At 32.8% G+C, this 25,737-nt stretch overlaps 1 protein-coding gene across 2 annotated transcripts in view; it reads right to left on the bottom strand.

Annotated features, from left to right (window-relative positions):
* Positions 1–356: 356 nt before the first annotated feature.
* Positions 357–25,737, bottom strand: part of LOC146537875 (GTP-binding protein Rhes) — a 45,150-nt gene continuing 19,769 nt past the window's right edge. The window contains exons 2-5 of one of the 2 annotated variants that reach the window (XM_085188602.1): positions 19,854–20,291; positions 8,784–8,977; positions 2,703–2,883; positions 357–1,819 (exon numbers count right to left, since the gene is read on the bottom strand). In XM_085188602.1, the coding sequence (XP_085044728.1) occupies positions 1,369–1,819; positions 2,703–2,883; positions 8,784–8,977; positions 19,854–20,203 (1,176 nt within the window). In that variant the 5' untranslated portion in view covers positions 20,204–20,291 and the 3' untranslated portion in view covers positions 357–1,368. Of the gene's footprint in view, positions 1,820–2,702; positions 2,884–8,783; positions 8,978–19,853; positions 20,360–25,737 lie in introns of those variants that run through there. The other variant, XM_085188603.1, reaches the window with a different exon arrangement.

Raw genomic sequence — 25,737 nt, 5'->3', positions numbered from 1 at the left:
CTTTTAAATGTAAATCATTGTGTCAAATTGCGTTACATGTGTAAATAAAATTGGTTTCCAATAATGAGATTTTCATATATTTTTCCAGTGCCAGCTGTGGCGCGGGAGTACAAGCGTGTGACAGTCATCGCTACGGGTTGTGGATTCGATTCCCAATCGAGGAAATGAAATATATTATATTTTCATTTCTTTCTTCGCTCGACACGCGACGTCTCCAGAATTCGGCAGAAAGTGGGGAGCGGAGTGTCTTAACACTAGGCTTCCTCTATCTAGTATTAGGTAAGAAATAATAGACAAAAAAATTAAAAACATATTTAATTTAGCATCACGGACAAGAAAGTACAGGTAAAGATCACAAATAATTTTGATATAACAAGATATAAAGATATGATAATATATGTGTGTATGTATATTGACATGTAACATATATGTAGTTCTATTTATAATATTTTTTCTTTAAAATGCTTTATGTACAATTTATTACAGACGTAACTCATTTATTAAATTAATTTTCAAATAACTTTAAATTTAGTCAAGTTTCAACATAATTGAAAACAAATATTTTAATATTTTCAAAATTTAACACCAAATCATTCAAAATTAATTTATATATAAAATATAAATTAAATTATTCTGTTTAATTTTTCTTTTATAACAATAAGTACGTATTTAATTATCTGTGTAATATTTTTCCTTTTTCTCCACAAATTTCATAATTATATAGATTACATAAGATAATTATAGCAAGCAATATCATTGAGAGTATATAAATAAGCGTTTATATTTATCCAAAAAGAGAACAATTTTGGTCCCTTACTTTTAATAATTTATAATTTTTAACTCTCATTTTAGAAAGTATAATTTTCCAACATATTATATATAACATTTAATAAATATTGAAGCAAATGAAAGTACAGGTAACTGAGTGAATATACAATTAAGCTTTCGCTTTTATTATTACATTTATGATACATTCATTTCAAACGTCGCTTTTTCTCTTTTTTCTACGTAAATATTTTAATCTGTTACAATTATTTCAATCGATCTTATTTGAGAAATCGATTCAAACTATAAGTGAATGTTGTTATAATATACATAAACTTTGTCATTGTCAGCCTGTATGTGTTGTTTGTCATTTTATGCAAATTTAATAATTTGAGGCCTTTTATTATATATTTCTTGTATTCAAGATTCACATGACGAAAAACTTCTGTATACATTAAAATTCTGTAAACCGCATATATATCCACATTCCAAACACCTAATGGGGTTCTTCATTGAAATCTCCAAATCCTCAATGACTCGAATCGATTTATAGCACCTGACCGAATATCTCACATTAAACTTACCTTTAAATTCACATCACTATCACTGTAATATACATGACCGTTTATCATTCTGAGTGTTCGATCGAACTAATCTATTTAAATTTATCTTGGGGCTCCCGGTCACGCTGTCCCCATCCCCTTTGGCACAAGTCTTGGTACGCATTATCATCAGATCTGTACGGATGCTGGGCCTCCTTACGTTAGGGGCTACGACCCCACAAGCATCCGAAAGCCGCCTTTTGATAGATAACGTGCATTTTTTACTTCTATTACTTTGACTACTTGTTGGGGGTAAAGTACAAGGACTTCCAAACGCGGTACTAACACGCTTGTGATGATTAGGTGCCATTTCTAAAGGTAAGTTTGCGACTACAAATAGTTCGTAGAAGAGATCATCGACGTGAAAGTTCCTTTTGGCTGATGTTTCCACGAACACGCACGCGGAGTCTTGTGTCGTGCAGTACGCGCTCGCCTCTTCCGGTTGTACAGACCTGGATATACAATGACATTACAAATATATAATGATATTGTACGATTCATAATTTAAATTAGGAACAGGTGTAAATCTTTTTATGTTAAATATTAAAAATATTAAAATATTTTTTTGTATATCACACATAGCAGGGTAGGCAGAAGAAACTTAGTATTAAAAAATTCCGTTCCCCATTTTCCATCAAATCCTGGAAGCATTGCATGTTGAGTGGCGGAACTGGCCTCGTATTTTGGTCCGGTAACTTTATATATTGTCTTTATGAAAGAAAATAAATTATTTTAAGCTCATAAATTCCATTCAAAACTGTCTCCAACCCCCCATACTTATGAATCATAACCAAAATTTATAGAAGCTTTGGCACAGTCATTTATCATGTCTAGTCTATTGTAGTACGCAATAAATTACATCTATCCATCTCCGTCGGGCGTCTCGTGATGCTCGAGGGTATCTGGTAAAAACTATTATAGTTGAAGTATATCTAATTTCATTAAACTTAGCCTGCTGTAGCGTGGACTGATACAATGTTATGTTTCTAGAATACTTGTTTCATAGATGATATAAAGAAAATGGGTTTTTATTCTTTGCAAGTTGTTTATTACAAAACTTTAGTTATGGTTTTAACATTCGTTTAAAATCCATATATCTATTTTCATTTCATTTAATTAATATATTTTATGGTTTGGATATATAACATCATCATCATCAAGTTAGAAACTTAAAGGAGTAACTGGACTCTTAAGCAACTGTACAAGTAACTATATAATCACAGGACTAATTTTAAGTAATGTCTAAAGAAAAATAAGTAGAAAAGAAATGTACGTAATAAAATTTTGCGGAATATACGTCTGTAATGTAAGAGAAAAAAAATAATTAATACCCACTTTAGATCCCTATCACATTTGTTCCCAGCTATCGCCATGGGTACTCTAGGAGCCTGCTTCCTTCCTCTGCTACTTCCGCTACTAGCACTGGCTTTAGTCTCCAATATCTGTTCTCGGAGACGTATCACCTCTTCAAAGGATTCTCGACAGTCCATTGCGAATACTAGCACGAAGAGGTCACCTGTAATATAACAAAGATAGCATATAGAGTCGAATATAACTATATGTAACTATTTTTTGAGTAATTGATAGACCAATTCTGAGAACGTCGGTTTTTTAGATAGAAAATTAAAAACTGTAATAAATAAATAATAACTGTACTAAACTAACTGTAATAAATAATAGATAAATAGCTATATTTGCCATTAGCATAACCGCCATTGTAAACATAATTTTTTAACTGTTTTCTTACTATTTTTTTACATGTGCAATAAAAGAATATATATATTAAAAGTTCCTTAATGGTATAGTTATTTTATATCCAGTATATAGCAGGGTAGGCAGAACTACAACCTACAACCTTCGCGTTTACAGACTCGCTTGTGCGACTGCGCCATGATGGTCTCAGTAATTTTTAAGTTATTTTACCTAATTCCACTATCACGTTAATATCATATTAAAATACACGTAACACCTCTAAATTATTAAAGCGTCGCAAGCTATTTTACAAACTAATAGGATAGTTATCTAAGCACTAAATCGCTCTATAATGGGATATTTCGCTATATTGTATGCAAACTACCTTCAAAATCTTTCCCAGTGCTTCTAACTATGTTCACGATGTCATGTTTATGATCGTATATCAGAAGTGAGTTCAAAAATATGAATATTAAATTAAAAATTAAATCAGCTTCACGCTTTATTCCGCACACACCAGGGTAGGCAGAGGGAACCTAGTGTTAAGACACTCCGTTCTCCACTTTGTGCCGAATTCTGGAGGCTCATTACATATATAACTAAAATATATATTATTATTAATATATTAGTTTGACTTTGACTCAACGCCGCGTTTTGCCTCGTTACCAGACCAAAGAAATGAAAATATTAAATACTAGCGGCCCGCCCGCGGCTTCGCCTGCGTAAACTACGTTATTATTAATTTCTGTCTCCATGAGTACCTACGTCCTATAAGTGACGTCCATGCAAAATTTGAGACCTAGCATTTATAGTAACGAAGTTTCATACAAACTTTCAACCCCAAAAACAACCCCTTAGAAGTCGAATATTGCATATTCCCATCTTAGCGAGCATCTACATCCTATAAGTAACTCCTATGCAAAATTTCAGATTCCTAGCACATGTAGTTTCTGAGATTTCGTGATGAGTGAGTGACCTTTCGATTTTATATATATAGATTATTCCCCAGAGTAGGAATTGAACTCACAAGGATCGCGTTTACAGTCACACCCCTGAACCCTGCGCCATGATAAAGAGTGAAGTTAGAAAAAATAATAACATATATTAAAGTTAAATAATAACTAGGCCATAAAGTAAATAACATTTTAGCTAAAATATTTGACATAATAGTTCTAGTTACAGCATACTACGCTGCGTACCTACAATCTTTTGATCTTCCATGTACCGTACATTTACATTTACAAAGTTTACATTTATGTGATGTAATGTTGATTTACAGTGCTATGCACTTTAACTAATCATAATGGAGAATAAAATTACATGTAAAATTTAATTTGGGTAAGAAAATTAAATTCTAAATAGTTATTTTTCTTCATTTTAATGCAGTATTCTATAATTATATAGTAGGGTAGGCAGAGAGAAGTAAGAAGTGTTAGGATTCGTTCTCCATTTTCCGTCCCAGTTCAATATATTCAGTATTGAATAGTGAAACTCAACGTTGCCTTTTGTCTAAACGAGCGAAGCGAAGTTAATTCCCCACGTAGATATCGAACTCACAACCACCGCAATTGCATTCTGACGCTGTTCCTTAGATCCTAATTAGTCTTACCTTAAAAGTTAAGTACTTGCCTTAAAAGTTCATTTATGAAATGTTTCTAAGCATAAGAAAAATATATCCCGCATTAACCGAGATACGCTGAGAGATCCTAGTGACGTTCAGATTCAACCACAGCAGGGAAACTAAAAAAAAGAACATTTTCCCGAGTGGAATTGGAACCCATAACTCTCGCTTACATTAGGTTTGAGCTTCTTATCAACTTACATACTTAACTTACTCGCATATATATAATTTTCATTAAACAAATACCTACCTATATTTATAAAAAAAGTCTTCAAAGGTAAAACACGCATTGTTAGTTTCACCGCAAACGTCCATTATCCGGCTGCATAATAGAACATTTCCAAATCACCCACATAATCGATTTAACCGCGCGCAACACTGCCCCGCACGTCAACATCCAATTATTGCAACAAAGCCCAAATGAGCTGAATGATGAGAAATCATTGAAGTTAATAAATGAATTTGCTGATATATCTGGCTGGCCGTTTGTAGGTTCGATCCTCAATCGAGGAAATAAAATATATATTTAATTAAATTAATATTTTCATTTCTTTGCTCTAGTGTCGAGGTATAGCGCGGCGTGGAGTTCCGCCACTCAACACGCTATGCCTCCAGAATTTGGCGGAAAATAGAGAACAGAGTGTCTCAACACCAGGTTCCCTCTGCCTACCCTGCTGTATGCGGGATACAGTGTACAGTATAATTGTAGTATATTATCCGTGTTCACAATTTTATTATACAATAACAATAAAACAACTTAATTTATCTTTTTCATATAACACCTTCACGTTTTCCCATTTGGAATTTCAACTCGCTACTAATGTACACGAATATAAACTATGACGTTTAACGTTTAACCACTAAAATTCACACAAGAATAATATTACAGAACCAAAGTTCAATTCATAATAATATTTAGTTAAATTATTACTGAACTAAGGTAGAGCAGAAGTTGAGAGCAGATGCTCCGTCAGTTGGGAAAGTAAACGGCCTCTGAAGCTTTACGTTTTCCATGTAAGCTATTTATATAAGCTTTCTAACTTATGTTTATTTTGTTCAAGTAATATTATATGAAACTGTTATATTATTTGACGACGTGACTGCAATGTTTGTGGGTTCGATCCCCACTCGAGGAAGTGAAATATTTATTTACGTTTATATTTCCATTTCTTCGCTCTGGTGTCGAGGCAAAACGCGGCGTTGAATTCTGCAACTCAACACGCAATGCCTCCAGAATTCGGCAGAAAGTGAGGAACGTAGTCTTAACACTAGGTTTCCTCTGCATATCCTGCTGTGTGCGGAATGCAGCGTGAAAATTAAAAAAAATATACATAATGTATAAAAACAAAAAATCTTTTACTTTTCTCTTACACTGTGGATAAACATAATAATATTATTTTTATACTACCACTATAGCATAGAAGTAACAGAACACTTGGCAATTAGCGCGACAAAGCTTCGTTCCCGACTCGAAATAGACCAGCTTTATCATATTATACGGCAATGAGCTAACTATAATCATATTTCATGAATGACGTTACAATGGTATATTTTTATCTTATATATCTGATATGGTATCTATTCATTATTTTGGATTACTGCTTCAGGTTATAATTATATTGAAATTGCGTAAAACGGTTATATAAATGAACAAATTCCCATACTATGGTAACGAATTAAAGGTGCGGCGTTGAGCTCCGCCCCTCAGAATTCATTCATGAGCTTCAGAATTAGGTAGTAAGTGAGTAAGGAATATTTCTTAATCGGAGTAAAGTGTCTTAACACTAGGTTCTCAAGTAATTTCTGCCTACCCTGTAAAGCTAAAATATCAATAAAATTCAAGAAAAAATCACAATACAGTGAAAAATGTGTTTTTTTTTAATTACAATGTTTTACAAATTTAATTTATCACTTATATAATTATAATATATTCACCTACTCATATACAATACACATTGTACACTCGTATGTGGTACCACCATAAAAAAACATATGAATAACAAACTATAGGCCTCAAATTCATATGCGGGAGCTATGAAACGTAAATTCTTTAATGTTTTTAAATATCCTAAATATATTTTACACAACGTTATAAGAAATTTAACCATATATTCTCATATAGGTACCTATAACGACTACCTATCACAAATGATGATATATCATATCATAAGGGAAACTCATTTCAACATAACGTAAACTATTTAACACAACATGGAAACTAAGTGATTTATCACTGTGTTTCTGCTGGTTAATGAATACAGAATATTTCATATTACACTACATTATTAAGTAACATAAATTGCAACAAGCATATAAGAACTTCGACGTAGATCGATTAGAACTTATGGCTTAGTTGGTCAAGGCGCTTAGACGGCTTCCAAGAGGCACGGGTTCAGATCCCGATACTTTAAAATTTTTATATGTTTTCAAAACAATAGTGTGTTTTTGATATTATCACTGAAAAATACACTATGTTATTCTAAAACTGCTATAATTATATGGACATGAACAATATACCTAATAACATTTTCTATCGTATCGTATAACATAATATGTAAATATATTATAAAAAGCTTCTACCTCTATTCAAACACAAGTTAAGGTTAAATACCGAGAAAACTAAACGCATTATGGTAACAAGAAAAAGTAGGTACTTACTGCACCTTCAATGATATAACTTTCAAACCAGGTAACCTATTATCCTACTATAATGAAATTGCACTGGAGGTACGTTTATCATCGTAGTTGCCATTTTTAATTTTTTTTTTCAGCTTCACGCTGTATCCCGCACACATCAGTGTAGGCAGAGGGAACATAGAGTGAAGACACTCCATTCCCCACCAGAACCAGAATATAATATAAATGAATGATTCTCTACATATAAATAGTCTGTGTAAGTTCAACAGGGCCGCTTTTAGGTTAAATACGGCTTGCAAGCTCCGTAGAATTTGTCGAAATGGCCCACTTTTTTCATACTTAGAGCAAACACTTTTTAATTTTTCGCCAAGACCATGCATGCATATGTTTTGTTATGTACTTTTTTATTTTGTTACCGCATTTTTTTTTTACCGCATTTTATGTGGCTTCTGCAGTATTATGCTAAAAAATAATAATAATGTCTAGAGGGCCTAGAGCCCTTGTAGCGCAGCGGCACGAGGGTGTGACAGTAACGCGACGGTTGTGGGTTCGATCACCACTCGATGAAGCGAGAAAGAGATGAGCGAAGAAATGAAATTATAAATAAAAATATTTATTTATAATTTCATTAAAATATTTATTTATAAAAATATTTATTTATAATTTCATTTCTTCGCTCTGGTGTCGAGGCAAAAAGCGGCGTTGAGTTTCGCCACTCAACACGCAATGCCTCCAGCAAATGTACCAAATAAACTCGGCGGAAAGTGAACTACGAGGTGTCCTAACAGTAGGTTCCCTCTGCTGTGTGCGGAATTCAGCTTCTAGTAATAATAACGACATTTTCCAAAATAAAAAAAAATAACAATAGAAAATTACATAACACAATGAACATAAAACCACCCTTACATAAAATTAGAAAAAAAATTGTAGGTACACCACATAATCTCCGTTAACTAGATAAAAGGTCAAACCCGGTCTGAGGCTATAAATTCACATTCTGAATGTACTTGGATAAAAAGGACTTAGCGAACTTGCATAAATCAGAGAGAGAGTGGTTTTCTTACATATTTGAATAGCGAGAGTCATGTTAAATATCTTTATATTGGAGTTTATTTAGTTGAAAATGTTTGGAGAATGTTTGTGAACTGTCCTAAACTTATATTTGAAGTTATATATTAGAGGCCGTCGTAGCGCAGGGACGCAAGAGTGTGACTGTAAGCGCGAAAAGTTTTGGATTCGATTCCCACTTGAGGAAAGGAAAAAAAAATATTTTCTTTGCTCTTGTGTCGAGGCAAAGAATGGTGCTGAATTCCGCCACTCAACAAGCAATGTCTCCAAAATTTAGCGGAAAATGAAGAGCGAAGTGTTTTAACACTAGGCTCCCTCTGTATGTCCTTTTGCATGTGGTATACAGACCGTGAACCTCAAAATTTACAACTAAATATATTTTAAAAATAAATTCTCACCTGTAAGAAACGACAATCTTCTCATAGCAGGAAAAGGATGATTGCCAGAAGTATCAAGTAAATCCAATTGGTATACTTCTCCTCGGATCCGGTACAGCTTGCGATGGAAGTCTTCTATGGTGGGGGTATAACTGTCTTCGAATTTTGTACCAAGAAATCTTGCTACGAGTGAAGTCTTGCCCACTCGAGCTGATCTGTAGAGTAATAAAAAAATAAATATATTTTTATGATCTCGTATGGGTCAGTCATAATGTACCTACATAAATAGATCTTCATACATACTGGAAACGGAAACTATAATATAACTATAACTTCACAGTTTTACTGTCAAGAATAATATAAAAAATTCTATTTATTTTCATTGAAAAACTGTTATTCATTGTTCAAATTTTGTTTTTCTACATAAGCTGTTATGAACAATATATTGAGGGCGCAGTGCAGGGTCACAAAGTGTGACTCTAAACGGTTTAACTGGTTGTGGGTTCGATCCCCACTTGAAGAAAAGAAATATTTATTTAAATTTATAGTGCCACTCAACATACCCCCAGAATTCAGCCGAAAGTGGGGAACGAAGCGTCTTAACACAAGGTTCCTCCTGCCTACCCTTCCGTGTGCGGGATACAGCGCTGATTTTCACCTATTATAAACAAATAGATGAATATATTATGCATATAGATCTGTTTTCTACTCTCTTCCGAAATTTCTGTCATTTTCGTTACCAGAATTCTATCACAACACAGATTATTTAAGTTAATCAACGCTCACTGCAATGAAAATTGGTAATCTGCAGATTACCTTCTCGTTGAGCTGTCGGCTACGTGTCATTTAACTATACGACTGTCGTTATTACCGTACATACCGTAGTAGAGATTGTTGGAATGTTTAATACGAATGCATCTCTGGTAACCGTTGTAATAATACAATGCCATGAGCATTATAGGCAGAGGAAACAACAAGAGGAAAAAATAATTCATTCACTCGAGTGGGGGTCTAATCTACAACCGTCGCGTTACAGTCACAACCTTTTGCCCCTGCGTCACGACGGCCTTATAAAATAAAGATAAAAGAAAGTAAAATGCATTTCTAAACATTTACCAGAATAAATACAGAAATATAGAATTTTATTACAATTTTACATTTTCACCCATTAGTTCTTCCCTCTAAAGTGCAAATGAAATGAATTTGCACGGAGCAGATGCGAGATAGCTTGTTACGTTGTTAAGATTAAACCTTATTGTAAAGTATTTTTGTTTATTTTTATTGTAATAAAAATAGTTTTTTTTTATTTGCCGTGTAAAAGGTCAATTTGCAAGGTCAATTTGTTCCACTTCCAAGTATTTGAAGAAATTTGTATTTCGACTTCAGTTCTGATGACAATGAAATTACATATTATTAATATTGTTATTAATTCAAAATGGCCGTCGCGACAAAATGGCTGATTACAAATATTTACACAATGAACCTTATATGAATTTCAAATGAAAATCTCGAAAACTTGTTTTTAAAAAGTTTTTTAATTAATATTTCATTTATTTCTACATAAAACAACGCTTGTGATGTGGGCGTTGATAACCGCTGCACGTTTATGCGGTTTGGGTATTATGGCAAATGTTACAAATGGATTGATGATAGTTAAAATTAATACAAGAAATAATATTTTTTTTCATATGACAACTATTTTTATTATCATTATGACCTATTATATATAATGCTTTTTTTGTTAATGATAGTAAATCTTTGCACATCTGTCTTTTAAAGCTTCTTTAAACAAATTATAAAAAAAAATCTAATAAATATATTAAAAAAAACTGAATCTCTACAAGGAAAGCACGAGTTAAATGGATTCAAAAGGACATTGCGTACATATCATTAACATTAATACGGAAATAAGAAAAAAGAATATCCTTTTGGACCACAAAAAATTCTTGAGACGTTAACCCTTAACATACCCTTCGTTCACCCCATATAGTAGGTTTAAGTATTAAGGATATATAGAATATAGAGTATAGGTTTTGTAGGCATAGGTATATTAAATATAAGTATAAATCTTTATTTATTTGTGTACTCTGTAAGAGTTCTCTAGGTTAGGTTAGTTGACCCAATTGCAATGCGAATACGTTTCCTTCCTTAAACAATACAGGTTTAATACTTTAATTGGAATCCCGGTACTTTCATTAAGTGCATGCAACCCAATTAACTCTTGTTATTGAGTCGACCACGCAAATGTATAGTTTAATTTTGTATTCTCAACGCATGACTTCGTTAGTTGGGAAGAAATCTTTTTTATTCTTTTAAATCCATGGAAAATATTTTTTTTTATGAATGGACAGATTCAGGACTAAAGCTAATGCTGCATTTTTATTCTTCCTACTGTATTCCTACCTTCATACCTTCATACCTTCATACTGTATTCCACACATAGCAGGGTAGACAGAGGGAACCTGGTATCTAGATGATGATGAGATGGTTAAGACACTTCGTTTCCATCACAATACTTCCGTTCTCCATTTTCTGCCTTATTTTGGAGTCATTGCGAGTTGAGTATCAAAACTTATCGCCACGCTTTACCTCGTTACCAGAGCGGGGAATTGAAAATATGAAATATTTCTCGAGTGGGAATCGAACCCACAAATGTTGCTCCTACGATACGACTGGCCTAACAATTTATCAATCCTGGCATTATATAACAAACTTAAAATAAGAAATAATACAATTAGATTACCACAATAAGAAATTTAAAAAAGGATTTAAAAATAAACAAAAATACTAAGTGATTTTCCAACAATGGAACGTGGGTTGCGGTTTCGTGACGAATAACCATTAGCCCTCGTAAAATTTCTAGTAAATCACCAGTTGATTACTATTTATGCACTTTTTGCATTCCACCTCATAGCTGGCCGTAATGGGAGTACATGTTTATTTTTTACTTTTTATTATCCCCACCTATTTTTCTTTTTAAACTTTTTTTGTTACTGTACTAATATTGATTCGTCGAACCCTTCATCCATTAGGATTTTTCGTGCAAACTAGCAACCCGCTCCTGGCTTCGCCCTTCGATATAATTATTTATTTTTACATCTTACTATTACTTAATTTTGAGACGTTTTTGGGTTGCAATGCCTCACAGAATTCAACGGAAAGTGGGAAATTGAAATAGAACGAATAGGAGTATATTAACATTAGGTAGCCAGATTTTAAATAAAAACAACTTTAATAGCTTACATTTTTAATATTTAATTAACGAAAACCTTGTATTCTTTAAAACTTACTTTCATATATGTAGAGTGCATAACTATATTTATAATCCTATATCTTATAAAACAAAGTCGCTTTTCGTGTCTGTCTGAACTTTCTAACTCTTCTTCTTCTAAACCACCCAACGGATTTTTATGCGGTTTTCACCATTAAGTCGAGTATTTCTCAGGGAAGGTTTATATATAGTTTATTATTTGTACATTCTTATGTAAATTAACATAAATAAGATAAATGTGTCTAAAGTCCTACCCATTGAGACACTTTCGCGCATGCGCTGCTTTAATGGTAAGTACTACATGAAAATAATGTACTGGAGTATTGTTCCTCTTAATAAGATCTACAAAAAAGTCCGCGAGAGCATATTTTTATCTTTTAAGGATAACGTGTAGTGATCATATTTCTGTCTAAAAATAGTAATTTCAATATTTTTTTTATTGTGAGGGATATTTTTCCATAATGGTATTAATCCTTATCCTTTAAAATACTTTATTAATTTTCTACGTTAAACGAAGATAAAATTTGCTGTTTACAATATTTCGAAATTGCGAATAGTTTTAGAGAAAAACGCGTTTAATTGTTGAAACATCACGCCGTTGACTCATCAGCTGTGCCGACTCAAGTTTTACTTATCCCTTACTCTCAGCATATAAATAAGTATGTTAGTTACGTTGGCCATTTAATGTAGATGAACTGTCTTTTACTGTTTTTTCATTTTAATAAGTACTATAGAAGTTATTACAATATCAAAACATCCTTGCTGCGAAACGCGCCCCGCGACGTTTTATACAAGCGCGTCATGAGCAGTCATCGGTGGTTCCGTGGTAGAATGCTCGCCTGCCACGCGGGCGGCCCGGGTTCGATTCCCGGCCAATGCATTCTATTTAATTTTCCTCACAAGCAGCCACGTAGTGCTTGCTTTTCATCAGGGACAGAATACCCTCTTTAGCATTAACCACAAGCTCGAAAAAAAAAACCCGCCCGCTATAGAAGCATAGCAACGAAGATTTAGATGCGTTTGCAAGTATTGGATAATTGGAGTTGAATGTATCATTTCAGCGCGATATATTTGGTTTCATATTTTTGTAGTAGTTATTAGTTAGTTTAGGAAGGCTGTTGTTTATAATTTCTTCCGTTTAAAAATAGTCATTTAAATATATTTTAATAAGTACTTGAAAAGATTAGTAGCACAGATTTAAAATTACGATACCTACTAAAAAATCCTTGCCGAGTAAAACAATTGGAAAATCCTTATTGGAACTACGAAAATGCGGGTTGCATTAGAGTTTAATAAATTTTCACATTATCTTAAGTGCTTTGCAAACATACGTTATATGAATAATCCAGTAGTAAAAGCGGGCGAAGCCGCAAGGGGGTCGCTAGTAATAATATAAAAATGAACAAAGTTACGAAATAAAAGTAAGTGCCTGAATTTAAACCAAATTTATATATGAATAAATAACATTCTAACATAAACATAGCTTTATATATATGTAGATATATATATTAATTTAGATTAAGATATAATCTGTATATATTGATTAATAGCGAAGACTAATTTATTCATAGCTCGTCAATCAAAGTGAGCTCCAATCCTGTTCCTAAGTCTTCACTCTCTTGAGACCATCATTAAAATATATAAAATTGTCCAATTCTTTTTAATTTATATAAAACATCGTATTATATCCTGCTTTTCCACTAACACTGTGTATCGAGTGGTGTAACTCAATCCGTTTTCTTACAAGAGAGGTAATAAAATAAAAACAATTTTAATAAATCAGTTCCTGGAGTGGAAATCGAACTTACAACCATCGAGTTAACAGTCGGACTCAGTCAGTCAGCTCAGTGTTAGAGTGCACCGTTCTCTCTGACTACATGGAGCTAGAGATATACCGTGAAGCTAACTTAAGTATATAAATAAAACAAGGCTCTCTTGGCGCATTGGTACAAGCGTGGAAACACGATGGTTTTGGGTTCGATTCCCACTCGGGGAAATATTTTCTTTTCCTCGCACTAAAGTAAGGCCCGGTGTTGATTTCCGCCACTCAACAGCCAATGCCTCGAGCGGCAGAAACTGGGGAACGGATTGTCTTATCACTAGGTTCCCCCTCCTACCTTAAAAAGAAAAAAAAGCAAATTAAGCTCTAAAAAGAACACAAAACCTGTTTATAAATAAACTTATTTATTCCTTCTTATTATGAGTCTTTCAACTCCTTAACGGTCCTCTTGGTATTTATTTAGGTTGGGCCTTCTCCTCTAACTTCGCGTCTCGAGACCGACGTTAAACAAATCTCAGGACTTTCATTTACCGCCGTCTGTTCGGACGCGTTATTGTAACTTTAATAACAGACTATTAGGAACTTATATCGGAAGGAACTGGCATGTGATTCTTATAAGAAATCACTTTTGATTTCTTATAAGAATCACATGCCTGCCAAAAGCATTTATGCACCGTTTTTGCTGTATTTTGTACGAAATTCGCCGTGTAATTCAAACTTGTAGGGTACATGCCGTAGATCTACAGTTATGAAATTTGGCACGAAGTGAAAACTTACTATATATACAAATAAAGGTATTTCATGGGAAAAAATCATTATAAAATTATATTTATAGGTTATTTCATATAAAATGAATGCATTAGCCCGCAAAATAAATTTGTTAATTAAACTATTATTCATAAAATGAATGAATGTAACTAAACATTTATTCATTTGATATTTTTCCTTTTTAAATTTTCACGCTCACCTCATTTTCTTTGTGAAAAGATCAAAGTGTTAAAACACTTCGACGCTAACTTTATTAATAGGAATATTATACAATTGCCTTTATATGGTTCTCACTAAATAATATAAAAAAAATCACCAAGTAATTGCTTCTTGCAAAACATCCAATATCCTTTTCAGCTAGAGGTTGGACAGTTTGCACGCTATATGAAATATACGAAACTTTTTCGTCCATTCTCATTTTTCCTCAAGAATATTAAATATTAAAGCGTCTATGATATTTAAGAAGTTCCAAGAAACTTTTGAAAAAGCTGAGATGAAACGTTAATGCCTCAAGTTTCGCTATGACTAGTAATTTGTGTAAATATTTCGGTCGAATATTTCGAAGTTCGTTAATACCGATTACAATTAATCTATGTCAGTCGATCGTGGGGTAAACATTGTAAGAGATAATCGTTAAAGGTCTTTATGTCGGAGATTATTAAAAATTTGCGAATTTTTGGCTTTTCGAATAAATTAATTAAGCTTTTCCAATGATGCCAAGTTAGCATAGTTTGGTTGTTAGTTGTAGGTTAAAAAATTAAGTAAAAAATTCATGTAAAAAAAATACATTATTTAAATTTTTCCTGCATATTACAAGTAGAAATCTTAATAAGATTTTTTTTGGAGCCAATATTGCACAGCGTCTAAATAATCGCGATAGTTTTGAGTTCGATCTCCACTTGGGTGTATAAATTATTTTAATTATTTTCATTATTACCAAGACAAAGCGTAGTTGGGTTCCGCTACTCAACAAACTACTTTCAATTAAACTATTCTAACTAAAAACCTATAAAAGTTCTCAAATACATTCTAACAATATAGAAACATTTGAATGCATATTCTATCCGTGAAAAATGTGATTCTTTTTCTATCCACGACGCATGTGGCCTAATACACGTACAATATATGAATTTTTAGGCCGATTCGCAACCGTTTCGGTTATGGTCCAAGCTATATGAATATTGAAGTGAGGCCAGAGTAGCGCAGTGGTATAAGCGTATAGTAGTACTGTAAAAGCGACAAGTTGTGGATTCAATTCCAACTCGAGGAAATGAAATATTTTCATTTCCTTTAAGTAAGGAGGCAAAGCGCGGCGTTGAGTTCCGTAACGGAGACGCAAGGCTTCCGTGGAAAATGGGGAACAGAAGTGTCTTAATGGAAACAGAGTGTCTGAACACCCTGTGTACTTCAGCATGAAGTTAAAAAAGTGAATATTATATATACCACAGTGGACATACAACTAAGCGTATAATATTTTAGCAATCTTTCTGTATTCAAAGCTTTGGAATTTTAAATAAAATAGATCGCTTGAACCCACGCACGTAATAACTGATAAAATATTCAAGTTCAATTATTTACAACTTTAGATAAATTAATATAAACTTTCCGCATATGTTTGTTAATTCAACCTTACTGTACTTATTAAGAGAAGTTTTAGCTTTATATTAGTTTATAGAAATATAAAAGTAATATTAATAAAGTTAATATCTAGTAACATTATAATTTCAAATAAGTGAAATTGCAATGAATTGAATTTACATTTTAAAATTAAAATATTAAATAATTTGAACCCAGAACTGTAGTATATACTCGTAGTAAGATTCATTGCAAAACCATACAAAGTGCTGATTAAAAGGAATAATATTAGTAAATTCAGTATTATTTTTATAAGCTTTTTTATACTATGCATTAGTCTTCGTAGATAGGCTTAAAAAACGACGGTTTTTAAAGTACCTACTCATAAAGAATAAAAAGGCTTAAATAAAAAAAATTATGAAACCTTAAGGGTCTAATCCAATTATTCTTCGTTTATAAATTCAGAGAGTATTCAAATTTCTTATCCCATTTCAGATCGGCGGCCTTAATTAAAGAAAAAAATATTTTATAGAAATGAAATATTGATAAGAATCTAGTTCACCTTTTTTCATTCACTTGCTCTTATTGGGTTTTAAACATCTAGAGGACGTTTAATGATACCTGCATCATACATTTTTTTAGAGAAAGCCAATTTTTTTGGAGACTGTATTTGTAAGTTGCGGACGCGTTTTCTTTTTTGTAGATAGTACAAAGGAAATCTGATTTTTTCGTTTTCGCAGAAATTTCGAGAAGTCCTCCTTTTTCTAAGAATATTTTAATTAAACACTAGATACACGTGGTCCGTACGTTTTTTTTTAGCTTTTTAGCTTTGAAAACAAAAGCGGACAATAGTTCTGACTGTGCATTTTATATCAATCACTAAGTAACCGAAGTCTTAAACATATAGTTATCTTTTAACGTGATATGTAAAATTCTACTTCTTTCTATTCTACCTACACATTTCCAAAGGAAACTTTAAGCAAATTTATAGAAATTATACAGAAATAGTTCCATCTCTAAAAATCGGTGCTACTGTAGGCGCCATCAGGGCCAACAACATAATACACAGTAAAAAAAGAATAAATAAATATACATAGATAAAACAGATATATATAGATATAAAATTTTTTATAGAATTTAAAAATAGAACACTTATACCAGATGTTGTAAATGCGCTCTATAAAGAGCTGCAATAGTAATGTTGAAGCAGAAAATCTGTAATCCATCAATTCCTCGCCTCACCGATCAAAGGTGTGAACTATAGACGGATCGGCTCTGCCATCATTTACGTAATGAACCATTCCTCTCTACACTATAAGTATGTATAGGTGTTTGTATGTAATTTGTTCGTATACTAATACTGTGTATACAAAATAAAAATGAAAAAGATTTACGAATGATTCATTCATTCATTCATTCAAATTGTAAAATATATTCAAATTCAAAATATTCTTTATTCAAATAGACTATTAAAAGCACTTTTGAATCGTCGAAAAATTGAATATTGCAACTTGAATATTATTAGTTTTTTTATTTATTAATATTTTTTTTGACGCTATAACATATTATTATTATTTAATACAAACTATACTTAGTTAATCCATTTTTATATGGAAATTTGTAATAGTAAACGACGTTATATAAATTTATAATAGACATGTTTCACCCGTCTGGCTACACAAATTGTTTATATTAAGTTAATTCAAGCACTTTGAGATATATTTTAATGTTCCGGAAATAGAAAATGGACTGTATTACTTTAAATCATTAATAAGCTATATATTTCTTAATTCATGTTCGCCCAGTGGAAAGGAATTGCTTTAATTACCTCGCTCTCATAATAAGACAAACCTGGCGTTGAACTCCGTCACACAATACGCAATTACTCGAAAATATAAAGACTACGAACGTTTAGTGACTACACTATTAAATTTGTGCTAATTAATTAAAAAATCAATGAAAGCTATCTCAATCCTAAATATCGGAATCATTGATGATGTGCCGAGTGCTACGCAAACTATCCCATCGTAGGCCTCCACTAACATTGTTCAAGTATCGAAATAAGAGTTACTAAGGAATGTTACTATAAAAAAATATTTTTATTTCGATTATTATAAAAAATACGTATTATTCTCGATTTTCGATGAATTATTTAATGTCTTTTATCCAATCCATAAAATTATTGCCCATATAAAACTCTTCCGGTTTGACATGCAGGTGCTGAAGTTTGACATGCAGGTTCCTTGGGAAGTATAGGGAAGCACTATAAGAGTATTTCTCGAAATACCTATGACACCGGAAAAAAATACATTTTACGGATTACGTAAAATCGAATCCGTTTACGAAAGCGGATTTAGTGGCTACAATTTCTAGTCTTTTATTTGAGATAATATCATCAAATCGCTTAAATTTGTTTCAGTTAAATAAAATCAAATTAAAATATAAATTGCGCTAAAGTTTATATTATTCATGGATACGTATAGAGACATATTTTAACTGATTTCCTTCCCCCGTCTGTTTTTGATTTTATTTTATTTTCACAATTAAATAACGAGCATAGTTTTTAATGTTAAGGTTTCTTTTTTGATGAAAAACAATCAATTTGCAGCTCGGATAAAGCCTTTCTTCATCGCATAATAAATTCTCCGTGTTGTTTTGTCTGTTTTTTATAAAGAATTTTCGAACTGTGAACAATTCAGATATAATTTTCCATTATATAAAACGAGAAACGAGAAAACATCAATAAAGATTACACGAGATAATTCAAAATTAACAAAATAAATGAGTAAATTTACACAAAAGATAAATACATTGTATTAGAATGTGTTGTAAAACATACAATGTATCGAAAACCCATCGAGAGAGTACTTAGTACGGGCCCCTGTGATGTATTCGGCTACGGAGATGGTAATCAGAGCGAACGCTTCAACGCGGAATTTGCAATTTGGTCCATTGCGGATTGTCAGCAGTGATTTATTACTGCTTTAGATCCATTATCAGGGTCCAAAACCACGAAGTATGAATGTAATGTGTGTGGGTTCAATTTCCACTGGAAAAATTAAATACCTATGTAATATTTCCACTTTCTTCGCTCTGGTGTCAAAGCAATTCTCCAGAATTCGGCGAAAAGTGAAGAAGGGAATATCTTAACACTAGGTTCCCTCTGCCTACCTTGCTATGTGAGGGATGCAACGTGACACTAAAAATAATTTAAAAAAAAAATTACCATGCGAATATTAGGGACGCGTTAAGTACTACTTTCATATGCCTAACACGATTTAAAATTATTTGCGTAAATTGGTGAACGCTGAAAGGGTATCGATGTTAATGTCGAATTCAATTTGATTGAAATGCTTATTGCGTTCAAAATAAATGTAATAAAATATATTTTATTCGCTGCTTTGTATTTTACTTTTTTGTATTTTTAATGTTATTTTTTTTCCATTTTGTCACCAATAAAGATTTGACTCGTAAAATCGAAATTACATGTATTTTCAATTTGCCAACGTATGAGATTTTAGCCCTTATCGTATAATCAATCGTCCTTAATAAATCAACTCTACCGTGATGGTTTCAACAGTGACGTAATTTTTTTATAAGAAAATCTTACTTCGCTTATATATTTATCATCTAAATGTGATGTTTTACTTATTTGGTGCAAAAAAAATGTATAATAAATAAATATATTACATCTTACCCTAACATAACTAATCTGAAGCAATTCTTGGGCGGCGGAGCTGATTCCTCACAGGCTTGAGGAATCGGTGCACTTGGGCCAGGGGATTCAGATCCTGAATCTTCTCCAGTTTCTGCTCCAGCACCCCGTCTGCACAGCCATGATGTTCCACATTTGTCCCTAGCATCTTCAGTTGGTGCAGCGAACTGGCAACGTCGTGGCGATCTTTGCTTTCCTGCAGGGGATAATGAAGATTTCAAGGGCGAAGATGGGGCTCTCACTGGACTAGATGACGCCCTCACAGGCGATGGGGACACTTTTACAGGAGAGGATTGGAGGGACAGCCCCCCCTTTTCGGTCCCATTCAACATTTTTCACTTGGCACTTTACACTTTAGCACTTTGAAGTTTATATTCATATTTTGGCACTTTTATGTCAAACACTAGTAAAATTAAGTCACTGTAATATATTTGGTTTAATTGAATGAAGATTTTAAAATTATCTAAATATAATTTTAATATAATTTATTACTTTTTTATCATAATAAGTATAATTAGTTAAATTATCTCTAGTTGGTGAACCATAAAGAAATAAACATTAAAATCTCTACTTGCCGTACTTTACATAAACTTACTATTAAAAATAATCGTCCCTAGTTACAAAATTTTAATCCCACCAATAGAGATAACAGGTTTAAATCTAGCACAAAAATATGCAAATTATCAGAACCCTTTTCATCAGAGGATTCCCAACATTAGCTTTTTCATTTTATCACATGGGATGAGGTGACCTTCCCTATAGCACCATCTATAGATTTTATATGAAATGGCTATTCAAAATGTTTGTCCCACATTTCATATCCCTTAACTGATCGATTTACCAGAGACCCCTAATTTACATACTAACCGAATATATGGGGCTGTCGTAGCCCAGTGGCACAAGGGTTTGACTGTAACGCGACGGTTGTGGTTTCAAATCCCACTCGAGGGAATAAATTATTATGTATTAATATTTTCATTTTCTTCGCTCTAACACAAAGGTAAAAGCCCAACGCTGAATTCCGCCACTCAACACGCAATCCCTCCACAATTCAGCGTAAAGTGAGGAAGGGAGTGTCTTAACACTACATTTTCTCTGCCTATCCTGCGGAGTGAAGTTAATTAAACTATAATATAGAACGTTTGTAGTAAGTGTTCGAGTAACGGTAAGCTGCTACAGGTTACTTTGTATGCTTAATCGAGAAACCAACTAAGTTTTAGTGGAACGTTCTAAACGTGAATTTTAATATTAATGACTTAGCGCAGTAAAGGATGAAATGGTTTGATAGTCTTAAAAGCTGGGTAACATCATGTAGTTTGCAATCGAGAGGACTTTGATATCATTTAAGTATTGGTAGTCGAAAATTAATAGGTAAATATTATATCACTGTAATTAAATACTATATTTGTTTATAACTTAAGGATCAATTACTACCTACTTGTGGCACGTGGCAGGAGGAACTGGGAACCCTAGTGCTAAAACACTTCGTTCCCACTTTCCGCCGAAGTAGGAAGTATTACTTGTTAAATTTCGTAACCCAACGCCTCGCTTCGCGTTGTTACCAGAGCAATATTTCATTGCCTCGAGTGGAAATCGAATTTACAACCTATCACATTCACGACTGGCTCACTTGTCCTTAACATAAAAAAAAATATCACACAATATATAAAATGCAATCAAAATTTAAATAAATCAGAAAAACTTATTTATAAAAAAATTGCAAGCTTATTTACTATAGAAAATTAAAAATATTCCATACACAAAAGCAAAAGGCATAATATTAAACAAAAGGTCCTATATAGATACTGTAGGTATTCCACAGCCGTCGCGGACGCAAATCACGTTGGAAGTAATTTTATCGGAATTTTAAATGCGCTGTTTAATTTCGAATGCGATACAGGAATAATTCAGTATTGTTCAAGCGTAACATTTCATTTGAGCTTAATCTTCGTTCAATTAAAAAAATCGTTTTTTTTTTATTTCAAAATTCCTGCAACCCCTTAATTGTTTCCCCTTTTTTCATTAAAAGTCATATGGCATGTTGCTGTTATTTATGATTTTGCAAAGTAGGACATCGGGCAGGATATTGAAAATATGTTAGTAATTGTAAACGCGATGGTGGTGTATCCGATTATAGATATATGTAAAAAGTATTTACATTTTCCCCGCTCTATAATACAAAGCGCAGTGTTGAGCTCCGCCACTTACCACGTCTAGATAATTGGGGGGACTAGGTTCTGCCTTTATGGTTTGCCTACCCTTATATGCTTTTATATTTTTGAATTTCAAATATTTTGGGCCGTCCTGCATCGTGCCTCAAGCACACAAGCGTGCGACTGCAAATGTGACGGTTGTGAGTTCGATTCCCACTCAGGGAAAAACAATATTTAATATATTCATTTCCTCGCTCTTAACAGAGCGCTTTTTGTCTTGACACACACACAAGACAAAAAGCTTGGGTGAGTTCCGCCACTAAATACACAATATCTCAAAAATTTAACGGAATGTGGAGAATGAAGTGTAAACAGTGTTATTTTTGTCTAGTTTTTATTTACAATTTTACGAAAACTCATAAAACATCCATCTATCGTTAACAAAGCCATTAACCAGCGTGGTTTGTTGGGCTCGGCAGTCAGGATTGCATTTAGGCAAGCATCAAGCTGGGAGAGAGCGCTCTAGCTTATTTATTAACGATGCGATTAACCCAATTGTTCGCAATCACTGGTGAAGAAACGGGAGATTATGGGCGTTGACAATACACCTTTGTGTGGATTGATGATGTAGGGTTAATTTTATTATATTAAAATATATATAATTAATTAAGCTTGTTGTTGATTTTAATAAAGATAGTTTTAATCGTTTATTAGAGTACCACACCCAAATGGTGATCACTGAGACTCCGCCGTATGTTTGTTTGTCCATCAGTCACCAATCTCATGAACCGTGAAATCGTTTTTTTTTCGTCGTGTCCAACTCTCCCGGTTTTTATGTTGCTAGTGTTTAATTCAAATTTTAAAAACATTAATTTAATATATTTATTTACGTTACATATCAAATTTCAATTCAAAATATTCATTATTCAAATAGAGAATTGAAAAATAACCATGTCGTTAGTTGAAAAAAAAAATATTGATAAATCCTATATTATTTACAATTAAGTAGACTAGCAGCTTTAAATGATATTTAATTAATCATCTTTATTCTATAAGAGAAATAAAAAAATCTAAACATAAAAGTTATCAAACACCCTCAAACTCTAAGTTAGATAAACATAGATTGCAAATGGTATTTAAAGTACTTTAAGTGAATTTAATTTACCAAAGGCCTGGAGTCACTCCACGCTCTTGACTCCACTCGACTCCGAGTACCGGCCTCGTTACAAAGAGAACATCGAAATGACCAAAGTACGATAGGAATGGAACGAAATACAAATTGTTATTTCCTGAGTTTATCGAAAACCGATTATAACGGCGGTTGACTTCGAACGCGATACGCAAACAAGAGTAGAGTACAAATTAGCTTCCGAATTCCCTATAGTTTTGTATTGCAATTTTATAGGTTATTTTAAAATCTAGCTATTTTTTATATTTCTGATATAAAAATTTACTCTCTAAAGATGCATTGGAGTCATTTCTAATCTGGATAATGGTTGTGTTTCAATTTCTATTAATTATAATGAAATGTTTTTTTTCAGCTTCACGCTGATCCCGTTGGTGGCAGGGTAGGTAAGTGTTAAAACACCTAATGTTAAGATACTCTCCTTCCCACTTTTCGCTGAATTCTATCAGAGAAGACACTCATTTCCCACAACAATTTCTTACTTATACGTAATTTATAATTTCTATCTTCATCTTTCGTTTAAATTCTTACAATTCTACGATTGATATTTTTATTAAATTGATCTATTATTATAAATACAATATCATATTGAATGGTTTTCTATACAAATGAAATCGAAACAATTTTGTCATATTTCGATATTAATTTTCCAATAGATCAAAGCTTGCTCTAAAATGCTTGAGGGTATCGAATATCGTTATTATTACTCGCAAGTCCTTTGATATACCTTTCTATGGCTGAACTAAAAATATTAAATATATTTTTTTTCAGCTTCTCGCTGTACACTGCATGTAGCAAGTTGAGCACAGGGAGCCAAGTGTCAAGAGACTCTGCTCCCCATTTTTTGCTTAATTCTGGAAGCATTGTGTGTTGAGTGGCAGAGCTCAAGAATGCGCTTAGCCTTGACACCAGAACGAAAACGAAAAAAAAAATTAAAAATGTATAGCAATTCTTTTTAATAATTCGTAAACTCTCTTATACTCTAGCATTTTCAAAACAATTTTATAAGAGAATACAAGAGTTGTTTCCAATAACACGAAATCAAACGTGGGAGTGACGGAGCGATCACCAAGTTTTAATTGGGTTGTTTTCGTATGCCGGTCGTGACCGCCTGTTCTACTCTGGGGACCCAATACTGGCTATAGCGAAATTGAAAAATATAATTTGCTACGTTGAAATGTTTTAATCGCTTTTAAATCTGGCTCTTTATATTAAATGCAAATTTACTAGACACAAACGTGGGATTGTAAGCGCAACAGATTGTGGATTCGATTTCCACTCGAGGAAACAAAATATTTAATATTTTCATTTCTTCACTCTGACGAGACAAAGCGTGCCGTTGAGATGTCTCGGGATTTCTTTTTTGTTGATTTTTTGCTGATGGCGGGGTTCCACTCTGTGCTTTGTCTCCTTACCAGAGCGAGGAAATGAAAATATTAAATATTTCATTCCCTCAAATGAGAATCGAATCTTGTACTCCACGAGGGCCTTAATCTCCATTTAGAGCTGTTTCTTTATTTAAATTATCAATTCTATAAATATATAAGTACGTATATAAAAATAGCAAGCATATGGTGAGTTCTCCGACGAAAGCTAATTTCCTTAATATTAAGCCGGCTCCATATAATTGTATGTTACAGCCAGTCGTTTTACTTGTTCACGCAAACTGCCTCAATTAAGTGTTGCCAGGATTATGAGATTCTGTAATCGCGTGGGTTGCCTGTAGCGGAATTACTGAATTAAAAGTTTGTGATATGTTTGCAGGTGTATGCACTCTTTTTGTATGAAATAAACTACAGTTATAAGTTTCTAATGTTTTTTTCTTATGAAATACCTAAAAATTTTCACTTTTCGTATTTTTTAAGTTTTCACTTCGTGCCAAAATGCAACAAAAACGAGGCATAAATGCTAGTATCATTTGATTACGTTGACTTAGAAGTTGTTTTTTGTGCTTCAAGAGACCCTCAACCTGAACGTTTGGTATTAATTTCAGCTTGATACTTCCTCGCAATCCTGAGATAAGTGTTCGCGTCAATTCGTTGTCTACGAGTATACTAGAGAACGAATTGACGCGAACTATACGCGTTGCCTAGTAACGTGTATGTCACTCTATACAAAAATAGTGAATTATATTTATTTAATTAATTTAATGTATGCATCAGTTAAAAAATATTAGCATTCTACATGAAGATTTTGCTTCATCTAATAATATATGGATTATTTACGACCACTTATATATTAGATATTGATCTTTTTACTCCCTTCTGCCGTAGTATCTTACTTATCACTTATATTACTAATACGAATCCTGCAGACAGTCATTTTTTATATCCTAATAAAACGACCCTTCTAAAAGGGATGGTAAGTGAAGGACAATGGTTTTTACTTTATTCTTTATAATATCGTTCTCTACTTAGAGCCCTTCCCTAAATGTAAAAATAAAATGACGAAAAGAAAAGTATAATAGGATAGAGAAAGCGAATCTGGAAATCTAATGTTAAGTAAGACACGCACACAAAATAGTAAA

This window comes from Heliconius melpomene, chromosome 7 (assembly GCF_056956725.1).
Source record: "Heliconius melpomene rosina isolate 202511_hmr_F chromosome 7, ASM5695672v1, whole genome shotgun sequence".
NCBI lineage: Eukaryota > Metazoa > Arthropoda > Insecta > Lepidoptera > Nymphalidae > Heliconius > Heliconius melpomene.
The sequence above is the reverse complement of the archived record's forward strand: the minus strand, read 5'-3'. Positions and strand labels throughout refer to the sequence as shown.